The following is a 20365-nucleotide window of genomic DNA, read 5'->3' on the forward strand; positions in this document are numbered from 1 at the left end:
TGGGGTGGTTAACTTATGTAATAAATTCTTTCAAATTGATTATAAATTTATCATTACTAATATTTATAAGCTCTATAATCTTATTTTATACAAATAATTCATGAATTTATTTTTAAAATACTAAACATTAAAAAAAAATATGGGATCCCTACTTTTACTATTTTTTATTTTTTTACAAAAAAGACAACTCATTTCCTCTCACTCTGTTGTACTAATTTTTGTTTTTTTAAAAGAAATTATCTATTGGTGTTTTTAAGGGTAAAATTTCATTTTCATCCCTGATTTTTTAAATCAACTTCAAAATCATGTCTATTCTTTTGATTAATTTTAAATTAGTCCTTTCAATAATTTTGAGCTGAATTATATGATTTTTCAAAACTACCCGAAATTTTACCTTATTTGATATAATGGTCCCTTAAATTTAATTTGTAATGCAATTACTTCCTTGCATATAAATTTGTACAGAAAAAAAACTTAATATTTTTATCAAATTAGTTTTGCATTAAAAGAATTTAATACTTTGCAATGAAAAAATTATTTCATTAAAAAATTAATATGTTTGTCAAAATACTTTTACATTTAAGAAATTATGTTCATCAAAAATATACTTTTATAAAGAAAAAAGATTAATAATTTTCTCAAAATATATATTTAGTTTTTATAATATCTTTATTATTTGTAGGATAATTTGGTCTTGTAATATGTTTATATAATTTTTTCATAACTCATTCTATTCGAAATTAAACTTAATGAAAAAATATTTATTTTTAATCACATTTCAAAAGCAATAAGTTGTAATGTATTTTTTTTAAGATTAATTTTTATCAAAAAATATTTGATGTACAAATTGAATTGTCGCAAATGAGAAATCCCACGTAATGTTATATAAAAATAGTTAATAATTGAAATGATTTATTAACTAAAAAATTAAATAAATACATATTTCTTATTGCTTTTTTGGTGAATAAGAGCTCTTATATATAGAATGGCATGTAAACATACTAAATAAATTAAAATCAATTTAAAATTAAATAAGCACAAAATATATTTTTTGAACTTGAGGACTTGCGAATAGTGCAACATAAACATATATGCCTAATAATTGCGAAAAGTATTATTTTAGTCCGCTAAGTACATCTAATTTTAATTTTAATCCGATAACTATGTCCATTTTTGTTTAGGTCCAGTAACTCACGAAATTGCTTAGTTTTAGTCCTCTGTCAGATTTTTGGACAATTTTACCCCTATGAGTGCATATGGACTAAAACTACCTTTCAAAAGTTGCATAGGGGTAAAATGTTCGAAAATCTGCCAAAGGACTAAAAGTAAGCAAGTTCGTAAGTTACTGAACCTAAATAAAAATGGACATAGTTATCGGACTAAAATTAAAATTAAGCATACTTAGCGGACTAAAATAATACTTTTCCCCTAATAATTTAAAAAATTTATTAACTTAAAATTAAAAAAGAAACAACGTATATTTACCAACATCTGATAAAAATATTATTTTTACATGCAGATTTGTGTGTGCGTGGATTAAATTATAATTGAAATAAAAATATAAGGCGCCAAAATGATTTAATTTAAGGTAAAAGTTTTAGGGAAAAAAATCATATAATTTAGCCGTAAATTAATGTCGAAAAATCATCGAAAGGACTAATTTGAAATTAATTATAATAATAGGGATGATTTTGAAAAGTCAAAAATGAACGTGAAAGTCTATTTGAGTACGTATTAATTATTGCACAAATCACAGAAAGGTGTCTCCACTTGTAAAATTCACAAGACTTTTGGGTGCTACCAACCCAACAATTCAGACTTGCACTCCAATCTAACCACCATCAATAATCTCAATATTCACACTCTATTTTTGTCATCATATATATATATATAAGGGTATTTTTTATTTAATAAGTATATTATATTATGAATATAATATTATAATATTAATTAATAAATAACTATAATATAAAAAGAGTTTAATTATTTAAAAACAACAATAAAAAATAAATAAATTTATCACTTCTGTTGAATGGGGAACTAACCTATTGAGCGGAAAAGAATATATCTATCCAAATGTAAAAAGTTCAATAAAATTTAATTATTGAAATTATGTCGAGGCATTCAATAAAGCTTTTCTATATTAAAATCATGTTTCTTCAAAATTTGTCCATTAATTTTGTAGCAACAAATACAATGTAATATTAAAATATTAGTAAAATAAATATAATATGGGAATAAAATGAATAAAAATTTAAAGTATATTATTTTATATTTTTATCTTTAGGAATTAGAAATAATAATATTATAGGATTAATTTAGTCGGATCAAAAAATAAAAGAAAAATTAAGCACATTCATTCTTTCATATATATATATATATATATATATATATAAAAGGGTAAATCACAAGGGGCTCTCTTGAGGTTTGCTTTACGCACAAATACTCATTCGTTGTTTGAAAAATTACAAATACCCTCCTACAATGAGTTATTACAAGGAGGTATTTGTTAGGATATTTGTAATTTTAAAGAGGTATTTATAATTTTTTAAATAATGAAAAAATATTTGTATTTATGATAAATTTCAGAAATCCATTGTAATTTATCGTATAAAAAATTATATATAGATTTAGAGTTTTAGGGCATGAGCAATGAGGACAAGATTTGGAATTTGGTGTATTTGTTGCTTCTAAAAATCCAACTCCGAGAATGAATTTGGAAAGAAGTCAAAAGTGATGCCAACTAATACAAGTTATTGTTGGGCAAGGAAAGAAACCCCTCTTTATCTTTGCTTTCAAGTTTGAATGTACACTCCCAAAATTGTCAAAGTCCCAATCATTACTCTAAAGAAAACAAAATGTGAAGTATATTCAAATCCTTTCTCTTTTCCATCACTATGATTGCATCCAAAATCAAGAATTACTTATATTCTATCCCTTGTAAAAATATTAATATGTACATATTTTTTTTATTAAAGGAAAATAATACGAAAAATCATCTCTATTTTATATTTAAAGGGTTTTATTTTTTGGATTAATCCAAGAGACCCTCTTATAAAATACTAATAAACAAAAAGTCGTATGTCCTGAAAACAAAAAAGAAAAAAATAAGGAAACAATACGACCGTCCGAACTAGAAATAAAGGGCCAAGTGACCTCTGTCTTACGAGTCAGGAAGCTATTTTCTTAAAGGGTATACATTGACACTTTTTGAAATTAGGTTTAAAATACACAATACTTTCTATTTTTTTGTAAAATTATAGCTACACTTCCTACTTTTTTCAAAATTACTGCTACACCCCTGAGATTATAATTGTAATTACAACTATACTTCTTATTCAAATGCAAATCTTACACAAATACCCTTTTAAAAATATTTCACTAACACGTACCCCTTCAGAGTGCGCAATTATAATTTTGTAAAATACAGAAAATATTTGTGTAATTTGACCTAACGTCAGAGGATGTCACTATAATTTACCCTTTTTCTAAAAGTTGAGGATGGAATTGCACTTGTTTCTTTTTCTTTTCCGTTGAGAGGATTTTTGTGCTTACTAGTGCTAGCATAAAAAGCAATTAATCCTTTCTCTGTAAAAGGTGTTTCTATGGTAGCCTGTTGCATTTAACCTTTCCTATAATTGCCTCAAAAACCAATTCTTTGATCTCCTCTTGCCTCCATTTCTCATGAGTTTTTTTATACCAAAAATGGTTCTTCATCATCTTAGCCTATTCATCTACAACAAATCATTCTATCTTCCAATCACCATCCTACTCTCCACTGGTTTGCTAGAGGGCTACCTTTCATCCTCACCTTGCCCTCCTCAGACCTGTAATGGATTGAGTATCAAACACCCCTTCTGGATTCCTGGCCTGCAAGAAACCCAATGTGGCCGGGCCGGATTCAATGTCACTTGTCATGACAACAAGCCGATGATCAAGATCAATGGTGACAGTTTCATGATTAGAGACATAGTTTATGAAAACGGCACGTTGTTGTTAGCTAACTGGAACGTGTTTGATGCTGATACCAAGTGTCCGGTTCCTCATCATAATTTTAGTGTTGATGAGACTCCGTTTAGCTACGGTCCTGCCACAACCGATCTCTTCTTCTTCTACAACTGCACGGCTCCTTACGACAGGGAGACGTACGCTGTAGATTGCGCTACAAGTGCTGGCCGTTACTCTTTTGCTGTTTTCCATGTTGAACTTTTGGGGCACTGGAACTATTCTATCGGGTCGTGCCAGGCTCCGGTTAATGCACCGGTAGAGGGAGAAGGTCTCGACAAACTGTTGAAAATGAACTATACTGATGTACTTAAGAAAGGTTTTGTTCTACAGTGGGAAGGAAGCGACTGTGGTAGCTGTCATGGGAGTGGTGGGCTTTCTGCTTCATAATTTTGAGTGTTTTTCTTTGCTTTTGCAGTAGTCAACTTCATTCCTTAACAAACAGTAGCTGCAAATTCAATGAGATTAGAGCTTTCTTCCGTGATATCTCTGTTTTATGCTGATAGTCGTCATGAGGGCTAAATGCAACAAAAACCCCTTGAATGTAAGAAAACGGCAACGCCACCCTGAAGCTCGAGGCGGGGGGGCTTTTTTCTAAAAGTTCCGGGATTCTGCTGCTAAATTTTCTTTTTTCAAGGGAGTTTTATGCTTATTAGTGTTTTACGTGGGGGAAACGCAAATTAACGTATTAGGATGAATAGTATCTTATCATAGTCATTTCCAGCTAAAATTGATATACAAGTCCTTGATAGTATTACTATTTTTGGTTCTACTGAAACCTTTCTTATTTGTTATGGTTGTTTTCCAGGGAGTGGATTGAATTTGGGACTCAAGATTGGCATAGGTACTATGGCCCCAAAGAACAATGTCAATTTTCTTTCAATTTTGCTTCTTAAGTATTAAATTCAAAGCAAAGATGACATGAATGTTAAAAATGTTTTGCAGGTGTGGGAGCAGCTGCAGTTGGTGCCTTGATGATGTGCATAATTTTCTTCATCTATCATCGTCGCTACAAAAGACGTTATGGCAATTCATCGTTCGTATCTCGTGGATCATCTTCGTATCCTTCTTTGACAAATGATCTAGAGAAGGCGGGAGTCCATATTTTTTACTACCATGAACTGGAAGAAGCCACGGACCATTTTGATCCCAAAAGGGAACTTGGAGATGGTGGTTACGGTGCGGTCTACAAAGGCAAACTCCAAGACGGCCGTGTTGTGGCGGTCAAACGGTTGTACGAGAACCACTACAAAAGAGTCGAGCAGTTCACAAATGAAGTAGAACTACTTGCACGGTTGAGGCATCAAAATCTAGTGTCCCTTTATGGGTGCACACCGTGCCGTTCTAGGGAGCTTCTACTTGTGTATGAGTACATCCCTAATGGCACGCTTGCCGATCATCTTCATGGACAACGTGCAAAGCCCGGATCCCTCTCATGGATCACACGGTTGAACATCGCCATAGAAACTGCTGGTGCTCTAGCCTATCTACATGCCTCAGGCGTCATCCACAGAGACGTCAAGAGTACCAATATCCTCTTGGACAATAACTTCAATGTCAAAGTTGCCGACTTTGGTCTATCCCGGCTTCTCCCCACAGACGTCACTCACGTCTCAACGGCCCCTCAAGGTACCCCTGGCTACGTAGATCCAGAATATAACGAATTCTATCAGCTTACCGAGAAAAGTGATGTTTACAGCTTCGGTGTGGTACTGCTCGAGCTCATATCATCCAAGCCTGCGGTAGACATCACTAGGCATAGAAACGAAATCAACTTGTCGACGATGGCTATTAGCAAGATCCAAAATCATGCATTGCATGAACTAGTGGATCCACATCTCGGGTTTGAGTCCGATTACAAGGTAAGAACGATGATCGTTGCAGTGGCGGAGTTAGCGTTTCAATGCTTGCAAAACGGCAGGGATATGAGGCCACATATGCAGGATGTTGTAAACTTCTTACAGGAAATCCACAGCAAGGATTACAGCACAGATGTCTTGGACATTCCTGCAGATGATATTGTATTGTTGGAAGAGTAACTCATTTGGTTGATTGCATTTTACCCTATGAAAGCACTAATGGACAAAATCCCTCTCAGAAAAAAAAAAAAAAAAAAAAAAAAAAAAAACGGGTTGTAATACTTTTTCTTTAATCATCGGAGTTTTTTTGTCTATTAGTATTTTCACAGGAGATCTGTCGTGTTGTATATACCTTAACTCATTACATCTTACAACAAAATCAATAGCAACTGACTGCTTAACGTAGGAGTTATTTGCCAGAATTGTGGTTAATTTGTCCTCTGGCTTTAATTCTTAGAGCTTATTATTTTTTCATGGAATTTTATTATTATACACTTCAAGAAGAGTGACTAATCACACGACAAATGTATGATAATTGTTGTGCTATTTGTTCTGTTGGGTCACATTTGATTTGGATTAGAATTTCTTGAGTGTTATGTCATTTTTTGTGGTAATATTTAATTTCTGATCAATGCATCTCTAATATTTAAATTAGGGGTGAATAGCAATTTACCCTCTGTGATATTGAAAATAAGCACATTACCCCCTATACTTTTTAAAATGAAACAATTTACCTTCTTATATAGGGAGGTAAATTGCTTCATTTTAAAAAACATAGGGAGGTAAATTGTTGTATTTTAAAAAACAAAGGGAGGTAAATCGCTATTTATTTTTTTATAAGAGAGTAATTTGCTCATTAGCGATATCATAAGGGGTTACTGGCATTTTTTCCTTTAAATTAGTGAAACAATATACCGGAAATATGACTTCAGCTATAAGCTTAATTTGAACTAATTTAATGAGTCAATTATTCCTCTTAACATATGGTATAATATTTTCCAACGTGTTTAACTATAAAATTTTAAGAACTTTTATATTAGTATTATTTTTCTAAAGTTCTTTGAAATAAATTGTCAGGTTATAAAACTAACTTATATGAATATATAGCTTTCAGTTGGATGAATATCTGTACTATTTAAACCATTTTTATAAAAAAAATTCAAAATTTTTACTAATATATTTGGGTATGCATAAAAGTTTCCCATAAATTTTATTTTGAACTCATGGTTCTATAAATTTTTTGTAACTTTATAATTTAATACCCCCAATTTCTAAAATTAAAGGCAGGTCCAGGCAGTCGTGTAAGAGGGTGTTTGTGTATGAGCTTATTTAAAAGATCTTATAAGTTTGTACATTTTATAAAATATTTTTAAAATTTATAAAATATTGAATTTTATTTTTAAAAAAATTTATAAAATGTTTGGATAAAAAAAGATTATAGAGCTTACAAAATGTTATTAATGACAAAGTTCTAATTTATTTAAAGGAATCTGTTAAGATCTTAGAAATAAGTCTGCAACTTCTTTACTTCTTTTCTTTAAGGGTTTGTTATACTTAGACCCTCTCCAAAAATGCGAAAAATATATTGACTCTAGTGAAATGAGGTCAAGTGTAAACAATGAATTTTTAGAGGGGGTGTAAGTGTAATTTTAAAACTTTTTTGGAAGAAAGTATAATTTTACATTTTCAGGAGGGGTCTAAGTGTAATTAACCTCTTTTTAAAGAGCTTATAAGTTATTTTTTCAAAAAAATTACGAAATATTTTGTAACATCTTATTAGCTCTCAAACATCTTATAAAATATTTTATAGAGCTTATAAGCTCACCCTATCACTCTCTAAATGTGCCTAGATGGCTCACAAAACTATGGCTTGTTATATCCAGAAATGGTAGAGGAGGGCGAAACCAACCCAACGGGAAGGACTTGGCAAAAGCACACATGCTAACCTCACAAGAGGCTGCCAACTTGTCCAAGAAAGTAGAGCTAATAAGCATGCCTCTCCAATGGTTGGGACACATGGGATCGGAAGTGGGGATGACCTATCCAAATAGAGACCATATTCATGTGGAATCATCTTTATCATAGTTATTTGATTAATCGTTTATTAAAAGTAAGTTAAATTTTGAAAAATGATAACTTTTTGACTCTACACATAAACTGCACTCTACAATTTTTCTTGCTTAGTTTCAATTATTTTACTCTAATTTGTTACTAATCTAAGTATTGGAGTGCTAACATTTGTTCTATAGGTTTCAATTCTCTTGAAACTTGCAAGAGCCTAACGGCTTGGACACAATTGATTAGATGCAAGCATCTTTATTCGCATAATTTGGTGACATTTGTGTGAATACAAAGTTGAGAGATGACAGTCTTGAAATTTAGGAATGCCAGAGTTGTGCAAGATTGGAGCGGACAGTGTCATCTCGACTGCTGGCAGGACTCTTCCTTAGCTCCCTCTTCAAACAGGAAAGTAGGAAATCGCTTCCCCTATCCCACTAGTACTAACAATTCCTTTGACACCTTATATGGGAGAGTGCTCTAGGTCCGGATGGATCAGTTGCAAAGGATGATCGTTGAGGTGGTCCGTGGCCAAGTTGCAACAATTCGTCCTACTGTACGTGTGTTATTACCCAACATCAACATCATTGTCAACCCCATGAGTGTGCAATGAATAGTGAGGTAGGATATTTGATCCGAGGAGCGATATGAACGAGAGGGAGAACATTTTCCCCCGCAGGAAAAGGCTCTTTGGAAGTACTATCAGCCACTTGGGAGGTGTTAATCAGTGCTTTTGTGCAAAGAGGGCTGAATGGAGACCCTTTTAGTCTTTATCTAAGAATCTTTCTCCCGAGTATGATAGCTTAGTAGCATGAATTGAGAAGTATATCAATATGGGAAAAGCATGAAAACATAAAAAATAAAGGCAATGACAGAAAACACAAGAAATAACAGAAGCAAGAACAACCAAAAGTTGAAACGAATAGTTGGGATGAGAGGGTACAATTCCAATACCTACACCTTGTTGAATGTATCTATCACTTAGGTGCTAATGATTGTGGAATGCAAGGGCATGCTAGCTTGGCCTAAGAGAGCTAAAGAACATCCACACTAAGAGATATTTCATGCAATTCACACCAACCAACAATTCTTCATCATTCAATCACCACAAAATCATGAAATAATCTATACCAACATCATACATCAATCCACAAAATTATTGTTTATTTTTCGAGGATCCCGTTTAGCCTAGTTGGAGTATATTCTAGATTTTGCCCTCAATTCATGTCCCATAATATTCAACACAGAGTACCCGTTGAATGTGATGTCCCCACACTACCCCAGTGTGGAGCAATGTTAGTACATGACATATAATGAATATGGCACCCCGATACCATCCCAGTGTATGGTACTTAGTATAGGATATTGTCCGCCACCAGGAATACCTTGGTACCCTACGCGCTATGGTACCTAGTAAATATATTTATTTTGTTTTTCACATCACATCATCATTCACAATATCATAAGCTATTGAATATGCCCCAGGTTAGGTCAGTCATTTCTTCATCTCAAGTTACTGTATCCACATTGATAACTTCATTATTCAACAACCAAATATACTATACCACAATCACGCATCCATTTTTATTACGAACATAGTCAAAGAAAATGCGTAATAGCAATTTCATAGGATAACAATGTATAGATCAAGTATAACGATCAAGTATACAAACAAACAAGTATAATCCCTATATGTAGATCCAATTAACTACACTTACCTAAACATCATAATGATTTAGTTGGCAGAATCAGTTGTTCTTTCTTGTACTTTGTCCACGTATCTATAATAAATACAATCCCTATAATCAATATATTGAGAATGTTGTAACTATTTAATAAAATATTAAATAGTACATGTACACTTATCACTAATATTCAATATCTTGTTCTACAATATTTGAATCTTTCATTCTGTTTTCTTCAATATAAAGTAGATGTTATATATCTTGCTATATGAAAATCAGTTTATATTATTAAAATTCCTTTACCACCCCTAAACCTGCTAATCTTCTCAGCATGGGCACTGCTCATTAATTAAATAACAACTTTTACTATAAATGTTCAGCTTAAAAAGTATTTAAAGATTGTAAGCTAGACATCCTAAGGTTCAAAGGATATATTATTTGTCTATTAACTAATAAAAATAATTTTATTAAAATTCCCTCATACTCATTTACATGTTCTTGACAGCATCTTGCACTAGCTTCAAAAAATTCTCTCGAAAATCATGTTCTCTTTGAATAAGCATAATATTTCTAAACTATAATTGTCTACGTGTCTAATTTTATTTTCAACAAGAATCATACAAATTGAACCGTCATTTCTCAAGTTATAAAGCTCTTAGTACACTTAATTAGAATTACAACAAAAATAAGGCAAATAGAATATTTTCTTTAGGTTGACCCTTTAAATAAAAGATTTAAAATTTGAACAAAACTAATAAGTCTTAGTAAACATCTTAAAGATTTCATTTTCAATAAGATTATGGAGCTTATAAGATGTTATTAATGATAAATTTTTAATTTATTTAAAGAAATCAGTTAAGATCTTATAAACAAGTCTGCAACTTCTTTACTTCTTTTCTTTAAGGGTTTGTTATACTTAGACCCCCTCCAAAAATGCGAAAAATATACTGACTCTAAGGAAATGGGGTCAAGTGTAAACAATGAATTTTTAGAGGGGATGTAGGTGTAATTTTAAAACTTTTTTAGGAGAAAGTATAATTTTGCATCTTCAGGAGGAGTCTAAGTGTAATTAACCTCTTTTTTAAAGAGCTTATAAGTTATTTTTTTAAAAGAATTACGAAACACTTTGTTAGAGCTAATGATCATTGATGTTGTCCATGGCTAAGTTGCAACTCCTACCATACATGTGTTATTAGCCAACATCAACATCATTGTCAACCCCATGAGTGTGCCATAAATAGTAAGGTAGGATGTTTGATCCAAGGAGCGATATGAACGAGAGGGTCAACGTTTGCCCCCGCAGGAAAAGGGTGTGTGGAAGTTCCATTAGCCACTTGGGAGGTCTTAATCAGTGCCTTTGTGCAAAGAGTGCTGAATGGAGACCTTTTTAGTCTTTATCTAAGAATCTTAGTCCTGACTATGATAGCTTAGTAGCATGAATTGAGAAGTATATCAATATGAAAAAAGCATGAAAACACAAAATTGAAGGCAATGACAGAAAATACAAGAAATGAAAGAAGCGAGAACAACCAAAAGCTCAAACGAATAGTTGGGATGAGAGGGTACAATACCTACACCTTGTTGAATGTATCCATCACTTAGGAGCTAATGATTGTGGAGTGCAAGGGCATGCTAGTTTTGGCCTAAGAGAGCTAAAGAAGGCTCCACTAAACCTCAATCCAATAAATATTATCATTTCTATGAATAGGGACACCACACCAACTAGTGCCAACAACTAAAAATGTAACTCCCTCTAATGGATTATGATATGATACCACCAAATATAAAAGATACGACCTTTCTCATAAAAATTTCATGTTAAAACCAATAAGAAAACTCTTATTTATCGATAAATTGTATGAACATCAACGAGCGAAACACTTCATCAAAATTCGGTATTAATCCTCAATCATGGCATTTATGAACATAAGAAAAGGAGAAAAGTTGAGGTTTATAGTTATTATGAAATTATAATTCAAATTCAATGAAAATTTAGTGTCTCTGTAATTACGTAATTAGAGTTTGATTGGAAGGCTTCTACATCTTGGTTTCACAAGGCTTGATGTATGTTATGCAGCCTAGCAACTTAGTCAATACGTTCAACACCCTTGCCAACAATACCGGGATGCTGCTATGCACTAATAAGATATTTGAAGGACACTGGTTTATTTTTTCCCTCAAACTCTGATTTTAAACGAAAAGCGTATTGCGATTCAGATTGGGCAAGCTGTTAATCCACAAGGCGTTCTCTGACTGACTTTTGCATCTTCTTGGGAGCAAGTCCCATCTCTTGGAAGACCAAGAAGCAAACAACTGTGGCAAGGTCATCCGCGGAAGCAGAGTATAGGAGCATGGCAGCAACTACATGTGAAATTACTTGGTTGTTGTACCTTTTCAATGATTTGGATGTTAAAGTAGATGTTCCAATTCCATTTTTTTTGTGACAGCAAGGCAGTGTCGCATATCACGGCGGATCCAGTTTTTCACAAGAGAACAAAGCACGTGGAAATAGATTGTCACATTTTTAGGAGCAAGTTCAAAGAAGGCTTAATTCAACCAACATTTGTTGCTTCAAAGCAGCAGGTTACAGATGCTTTTAGAAAATCATTATCAGCTGCTTCCTTCATCCATTTACGATCCAAGTTAGCCTTGAACCCAAGCCCAACTTGTGGGTGGAGTGTTGAAACTGGAGATGTCAAAGTCACAGTCCAAAGAAGAACAACAACAAAATTAACGGCAGAGAAGAAGAAGCTTAGTGGCACTCGCGTTTTGAGTTTCCTTTTTGTTTTAATAGAGTTGCATTTCTTAAACACGTTTTATTAGTAGCTTTGCCAGTTGCAATTAGTTAGTTGATAAAGTTAATTTTATTTCCCGTTGGATATTTAAACTGAGCCTGCCTCTGTTCTTGAATGGGTAGAAGAACTGCAAGGTTGTTCCATCTTTCTTTCCAGCTTCTTCCAATGGAATTCTTTGCTTTCTTGATATCTGATTCAACAGACCCCCCTTACAAAAAACCCCTATATGCCATTCTTAGATACCTACAGCTTACTCCTCGATTGCAGAAGTTGTATGCTTCTGCAGCAACTACGGAACACATGATTGTGGCATGCCACCCATCAGGAGGATTTCATGTGTCATCTGTCCTATGTAAAGATTTGGAGGTATTTCGACCAGACATATCCCAATTTAAATTGGAGTCCCATAATATTAGACTGAAGTTGTGCATAATGGGTTTGCGCAGCCACAGGTAGTATGACAATACGTACTCATATTGACTATGTGAATTTGTATCTTACTTACTGGAGGGGCTAAGATTATTTGGAACAGTTGTTGGGACGACAAAAATAACCGTTAAATATAAGCGTTAAACTAATTCATTATTGAAATGGTCTTTGTAACAAAAATTTATTTTCATAAAAAAGCCGTACCAATAGGGTTGGTATTTCGACCGACTTGACAGTATTATAAATTTCTAACGGTCTATTACACAAGAGCTGGAAGAGATGGTTTCATATTTTACATGGTCGTTACATTGTCAAAGAACCCATCCCAAAAACCGTTATAAATTTGTAACGACTTCTATTTTATACCAGCTTTTGTAACGGACATGTCGTACTACAAACGTGCAACAACTTTTTACACGATTTTGGAATGATTTTACTATTGTTTGGGTGACTTTTAAAAATCAACATGAGTTGTGGCAAAAAGGTATTTCAACATGTAACTACCTGAAATTTGTAACATCTTTACGAACACCATCATTTCAAATACTTTTGGAACGGTCATTGTAACGGTTAAACCATTATAAAAGTACCAAATTCATTTCATCAACTACATGACTTCAACAAAAATTATCTTTCACAATGATTACAACGACTGCTTTAATTAGAATGGCCTTACCATTACAAATCTTTCATTTTTTTGTAACGTAATTTTCATTTTTTTGTGATATTTGTTTGCCAAAATCATCAAATTCAAACCTCAATAACAAACATCAGAAAGCAATAAAAGTTAGCACATTTCATTTCCAACACTTCCCAAATGATACTATCTAATATCTAACTACAACAATCAAATTCTTTCTCTATAGTTGAATAGATCACTACATAACAAAAGAATATGAAAAAAAAAATGTAGTACAAGCATGCATGTACATTAAGGTATATATATTAAAACTGCATAACCTTGGGCGCAAATCTTAACAAACGATCCAAAGTACCGACCGTAAATTTCCTAGCAAACAAGTAGCAAATATCTGTAGGCCTCCCATTGTACACGCACTCGCTACTGCTCCTCAACTGGTTCCGCAGGGCAGACGAGACATCAGATCGGACGAATCTCAAAGGGTGCGGCCCGCCCTTGGACCAGTCGACCCAAGTCAAAGTTCTGTTTGAATTCTTCCAAGGAAATTTCTTGGTTACAAATGTGGGCAAATAATGCTCATCTGAATAGCACGCAGGCTTGCAGTATTTCTTGAATAAAAAGGAATACAGCCGATCTGAAATGACCTCCAACGCCAGCTCCCGATCTATCTCAAACCACTGCGCCCCCTTCCGCCACTCTTTCAGCTTGATGTGTGGCCTCATATGCTTGTCATATCGGCCACGCCCCACTGGGCCAGCCAAGTCGTACGACTCCACGAAGGTTGTGGTGGACTTGATTAGGTAATCATAAATGGTAGTGAAGTTGAAGAGTGGAATGCAAGCTTCCGATAAGAGAACAAATCTTTCATTTGAGTAATCGAGCAATGCATTAGCTAGCAGCCTGCGTTCCGCTTCAACCATGCTAAATTCTCCCCATTTCACCTCCTGTACACACACACACATATATATATATATATATAAGCATGTGATCAGATTGTATAGACCAACAACATGACTTTCAGAATACTTACTTTGATCTCCTTCTTCATATTAAATGTAGTTTACCCCAATGAACTAATAAATATTTAATCCTATAACTTTATAATTTTGACAATTTAAGAATTTCTTCGATCAATGAATGGAAAAACCCACGCAACTTGCACGTCATCCAATTAAATTTGGGATTCCAATGAAATTAGCCCATTTTCCTAAAACCCGCAATTTTTTTCCTAATTATAGGACTAAATTAAAAAATTTGATTTTAACATGGCCAAAATTGTCACCCCGACCCCTATAATTATATGATTAAAACTCTATTTTCCCTTCTTTCTTTTGAACGGATTTTTGGATTTTTTTTTTTTGAATAAGTTTTTTGAATATTTATTTTATATGTATGTAAATGTAAAGAGTAGCAATATAAAATTTTTTGTTTTTTAATTTATAAACCAGTAATATATATTTTTTTTTATAATACTTGGTGGACATCACTAACAATTCGAAATCAAGAAAAAGTACATATAACTATTAATTTTTTTAAATAAAAAATATATTCATTTTGACTTCACTAACAATAAAATATAAAACTATCATTTTCATCAAATAAAAAAATATAATTTGGCATTACTAACAATATAAAACACAATCTTCAATTAATCCAAACATATCGTCATTCAATTTCGCACGAAAATCTGTCCAGAATTAAAAACAGGCATTTCTTATTGAAAATTAAAAATGAAAATAAAATCAAACATGGCCTTAAGTTTTCAAAATTAACTTACCTGACCTAGTTAATAAAATTATTTAACACAAGTTTTAAAATGTACTCATTGATAACACAGAAAGAGAATTAACAAAGACTATAGAAAGCAGAGAATTAAGGATAATCAGTAATTATTAGGGATATTTACATTTACATCCCTAACTTAGGGTCTATTTACACAAATCAATCTTATTTTTTGAAAATTACACATATCCCCATAAAAAAACGTCTACATCATTTACACAAATCACCCCCTATTGTTTCTAAAATTACATACCCCCCCCCCAAAAAAAAACATGAATATTATTACACAAATGATATATATTCTTTTTACTGTCAGCAATAGTTCTTGTAATTACATGCGTTGAGTAATTTGTACAAATAAATCATAAATCAATTACGTAAATATAATTATCTCTAATTATTACTGATTGCTTAACATTCACAACTACAATCTTTGTTGTGTTGTTTAAGAAACTTTTTTTTGTTTTTGTTTTCAAGAAACGTTGAGGAAAGGAACAGATGCCTCTTTTCAACTTCTCCTCGTAAAGAAGAAAAGAAAGAAAGCCAAAAGAAGAAAGGAATTTGAAGGGCAAAAGTTGGAATGCAATGTGGAATTAGAGTAAAATCGAAGAAATATACACTTAAATAACTATTATACCCAATTAAATATATTCATGCATGATGAATGAAACATATATTACATAAATCTCAATATGATAATAAAATAAATTATAACACCCAACCATGTCTTCTCATCTAAAAGGCACCGCAAAATCATCCATGAATGATCAAATGCGTAAAGCATTACAGACTTCACATTTTAGTAAATTACCATAAATAATATAATTGTAATATTTATGAATTATTAATTTAGAGTTTTAATGGGACCTAATATTTATAAAGGAATTTTCTAAAAAATTATTATTTTATTATCTTATCGAATTTGATGATTTTTTACAAAGGCCCAAGTCGGGACCGGAAGATTTTATTATTTTAGAGAGGTTATTAATTTATAGAGTATTAATTTATAGAGGTTTTACTGTATTTTCTTGTGGAGGATGTGAAAAGTTTTTGTTCTAATACTTTTCCCACCTACTTTTCTATGAAATTACTCCAACCGTTGCGTTTGGATTGAAAATATGAAATTATAAATTTTAAAATAAATTTTTTGAACGTGTTATGATCGTTTCAAATTATTTTTATATAGAATCATCTGAAATTACTTTTTTTAAATTATTTCCTCGAAATTCTAACTACGAATCCAAATGTATACTGAAAAATATATTTAATCATGGTACATAATATTAATTTATTAAGATGTTTAAGTTGTAATTATTTACAACGTAAAGATATCCATATTTCATTTTATTTTATTTTTATAGTGATTTCGGACCTATTTAATAATCTAAAGATACACTTAAAGAAAATTTACTATTGATTATGAACTAAAGTCGTAGAAAATAGTTATTATTAATCATGATTAAACAAAGACTAATGTAAAATTTTAAGTTATGTACTGTGAACACTATTTTTGTCATAATTATAAGTCATAGGAAATATTTTTGTTATTGTCAAAATCGTTGTGTAGCCGTGACCAATAATTATTTACTATAGGTATATTTTTTTAGCCGTGACCAATAATTATTTACTATCGGTATATTTTTTTAACCATGATATTAATTATACTTAAATGTTGAATTTCTTTTAGGGAAAAGTATTATTTTAGTCCGCTAAGTATGTCTAATTTTAATTCTAGTTCGATAATTATGTCCATTTTTTTTAGGTCCAGTAACTTACGAAATTGCTTACTTTTAGTCCTCTGGCAGATTTTCAGACAATTTTACCCCTATGAGTGCATATGAACTAAAACTGCTTTTCAAAAAATGCATAGGGGTAAAATTGTCCAAAAATCTGTCAGAAAACTAAAAATAAGCAATTTCGTAAGTTACTGAATCTAAACAAAAATAAACATAGTTATCAAACTAAAATTAAAATTAGGCATACTTAACAGACTAAAATAATACTTTTCCCTTTCCTTTATACCTAAGTTTATTCAGTAATTATTTATGCATGAATTTCAAATTTCAAATTGCCCAATTCCCGCACTCTAAGGCCACCCACAAAATATTATATATTCAGATGGTCAACTACAATATATATATATATATATATATATAATAGACGAAGTAATTAATTACTGCCTGTGACATGTATTATAAAATTGTTGTGCCCACTAATGTTATAGAATTTAGTGTTTGATAATTTGTTTTTAAGGAGAAAAACTATTATGAGTTTAAATAATAGAAGACTTCATATATAAACTTTATTAAATTCTTTTTAATAAAAAAAATAAAGAGCATTCGTAACTTATTTTTAAAATCGATTAACCCTTTCAATTTAATTATAAGATTATTATTTATTAACATCTTATAAGTTTCATCATCCTATTTTAATTTTGAAAACTTCCTTCTAAAATAATTTCAGACATCTTATAACCTTTAAAACATCTTATAATATATATATATATATATGTAGACTTATGTGAAATCTTTTAGGAAAAATTATTTGTTTAGTCCTTTAACTTTGCCTATTATTAATTTTAGTCCTTTAAATTTATTCATTTTAGTTTGAATCCGATAACTTTATCATCAAAGGACAAAAGAGTTATTAATTAGGTTAAATGATCAAATTTATGTAAAATTGATATATAAAGAACTGAATCTAATATTGTCAAAAATAAAAAATCAAAATATATTCAAAACAAAGTTATAGGTATAAACTCAACCAAACCCAATTAATTTTTTTATTTTAAATCATATTGTATCTTCCATTTCAATTCACATATATACCCAATATATATATGTAATTTATTTTAATTAAAATAATTAAGTAACATTATTTGTTTACACGTATTATATATATATATATATATCGCATAAAATATAAAAATACAATATGAATTGAAATATAAAATTCAATCCCCTCTATGAGTCCATAAAATATCACAAAATTACAACCTACATTATACAAAAACAACAACGTACTATTTAATTAATTAGGAGTAAAATCAATTAAGCATATATATAGCCCATAAAAATAAATAAATAAATAAATAAAAGTATAGGTAAGGGGATTGAGATGCATACCTTGCTTGGAACCCTCCGGCCATGAAAAACCGATCCTTCCGGCTCAGACCCATTGTACGACGGCAGAGAATGCACGTAAATGGAATATAACCCTTCATGCCCTCTGAAGAACATCTCCCACAGCGGCGCCAACGGCAGCTCCCTTCTCGCTAGAAACATAAATGCGACTTTAGGTGTCCTCTTGAACGGGTACTCCCCAATCTTAGGCTTCATAGACGCTCTCCACAGCAACTCCTTATCCCCCATCTCATGCATCAAATTCGTCCCGGCAGCCGGAACCCATTGCAGCGGTGGCGGTGGCGCTAGGACGGGAGTAGGAGGTGGTGGTGGTGGTGGTGGCTGTTGGATGGGTGTAGGAGGTGGAGGTGAGGGTGGGGAAGGCAGTGGCTCAACGACGGCGGGGGGCGGAGGAGGTGGCAGGACGGTGGAGATGAATTGCCTGAGTTGCAAGGCAGGAGGGGTGTCAGTGAGGTAGAAACTGAGTGTGATTCCAATCATTAAACCGGAACCGAAGAAGAGGAAGTAGATGATGAGGGTTTGGAGATGGGGTTGGGAGGTGTGGAACTTGGCAGAATGGAACAAGTGTTGCTGTTCTTCCTGCTGCTGCTGTTCTAATCTCTTCATTTTCAAGAGATTTTGAAGTGATGATTAAGCATGTGTGAGTGTGGGTAGTGTGTTTGTGTGAGTTTGAGGCAAATTTAAAGAGTATTGTGAGTCAGAAGAAGCTTGGGCATGCCATCTTTCAAGATTCCAAAATTCACTTGCCATCACACCTTGGACATTAAAGGACCTGCATACCCAAATTAATTACTTACACCTGTAGTAATTAATTAATTATATATCACATATATATATATATATATAGATTCATATATTTTGATTTCAACCCTCTAATTCTTCATAAAAAATTATAGTAAGTGGTTGGTTTAATTAAGGTTGTCATTGTAATTAAATATAGATTGAATTACATGCCATCTTCGTAAAATTAGGTGTAATTATACGCGTTTCTCTTTTTCTGGTAAAATTATATAAGTACACGTACCCCAATGGTTGTAGCTATAATTACAAGTGTAATTACAAGTGCATCCCACTTTCAGTGGTGAAATACTACAAATACTTCGTGGGTAACAATAATTACACTGACATCCTTTTAGAGGGTGTACTTGTAATTTTTACAAAGAACAATAGGTGTTTGTATAATTAGACTTAACCTCAGGGGCATCAATCTAATAATTTACACTCAAAGATTTCAATCTTGTCCCAATATATATATTAGTTTAATTGCTGACATGAATAATTAGTACCGCATTTACAGTGAAGTATTTTTTATTACTATAAATTATTACTATATATGTGATATATAATTATACATAATTACAACATCGTGCATAGCTTTCTAGCATTAATTATTGGTTACGACAATTTTTGTGTAAATATTATCACTGTTTAAATTATAAAAATCACAGTTTCTTCTTACTTCATATACATAATTAGTGACAATTTTAGTACACAGACTTAATTTTTTTGTCCTTGATAGTGAAATCTTCTTTCAGAAAAACTCATATGGAGATTCACACTATTCAATATAAAATACCTGCAAGTAATTAGAACAGTGTATGCCTTTTACAACTGGGAAACTCCACAAGCACTTTCATGCTAAAGTCTACGGTCAGAACAAAGTTACATATTAATGAACGGACTTTCCGACAATCTCATGACATAACTGAAAAGGGAAAGACAGTATTATACGTACCTCGTATTCGTTGGACCAAAACTGGAGGGGCAACCAAAGGTACGTAGAGTGTTGATCTGATTTGGTTGATCAGAGTGTTGAGAAATGAAGTGTGATGTGCAGAAGAAGATTTCAAAGGGGGGTTAGGAAGATTTGATCGATGCTGAAGTGAAGGAAAAGAGAGAGGGGAAGAAAGACATGGAGTGGTGCCAAGTGGATTTCAAGCGTCCAAAACTTTGCTTTGCCTCCTTATTT

The 20365-nt window shown here is 32.1% G+C and overlaps 2 protein-coding genes across 2 annotated transcripts; one reads left to right on the plus strand and one right to left on the minus strand.

The window, feature by feature from the left end:
- On the plus strand, positions 3546-6134 carry LOC105176014 (LEAF RUST 10 DISEASE-RESISTANCE LOCUS RECEPTOR-LIKE PROTEIN KINASE-like 1.2). Its single transcript, XM_011098683.2, has 3 exons — positions 3546-4375; positions 4814-4849; positions 4951-6134. Exons 1-3 carry the CDS (start codon positions 3685-3687, stop codon positions 6042-6044), a joined length of 1821 nt encoding a protein of 606 aa, XP_011096985.1. The 5' UTR covers positions 3546-3684; the 3' UTR covers positions 6045-6134.
- Positions 13609-19154, minus strand: LOC105176048. Its single transcript, XM_011098725.2, has 2 exons — positions 18379-19154; positions 13609-14415 (listed from the first exon to the last, which is right to left on the minus strand). The coding sequence occupies exons 1-2, from the start codon at positions 19000-19002 to the stop codon at positions 13777-13779; spliced, it is 1263 nt and encodes a 420-aa protein (XP_011097027.1). The 5' UTR covers positions 19003-19154; the 3' UTR covers positions 13609-13776.

The sequence above is a fragment of the Sesamum indicum genome, linkage group LG13 (assembly GCF_000512975.1).
Source record: "Sesamum indicum cultivar Zhongzhi No. 13 linkage group LG13, S_indicum_v1.0, whole genome shotgun sequence".
Lineage (NCBI taxonomy): Eukaryota > Viridiplantae > Streptophyta > Magnoliopsida > Lamiales > Pedaliaceae > Sesamum > Sesamum indicum.

Excerpts from the sequence above, each read along its gene's own strand:
- LOC105176014 (XM_011098683.2), top strand. The coding sequence starts at position 3,685 with ATGAGTTTTTTTATACCAAAAATGGTTCTTCATCATCTTAGCCTATTC. Across the intron at positions 4,376-4,813 it reads TGGTAGCTGTCATGGGAGTG|GGAGTGGATTGAATTTGGGA; the intron begins GTGGGCTTTCTG and ends GTTGTTTTCCAG. Across the intron at positions 4,850-4,950 it reads GGGACTCAAGATTGGCATAG|GTGTGGGAGCAGCTGCAGTT; the intron begins GTACTATGGCCC and ends AATGTTTTGCAG.
- LOC105176048 (XM_011098725.2), bottom strand. The coding sequence starts at position 19,002 with ATGAAGAGATTAGAACAGCAGCAGCAGGAAGAACAGCAACACTTGTTC. Across the intron at positions 14,416-18,378 it reads GCCGGAGGGTTCCAAGCAAG|GAGGTGAAATGGGGAGAATT; the intron begins GTATGCATCTCA and ends GTGTGTGTACAG.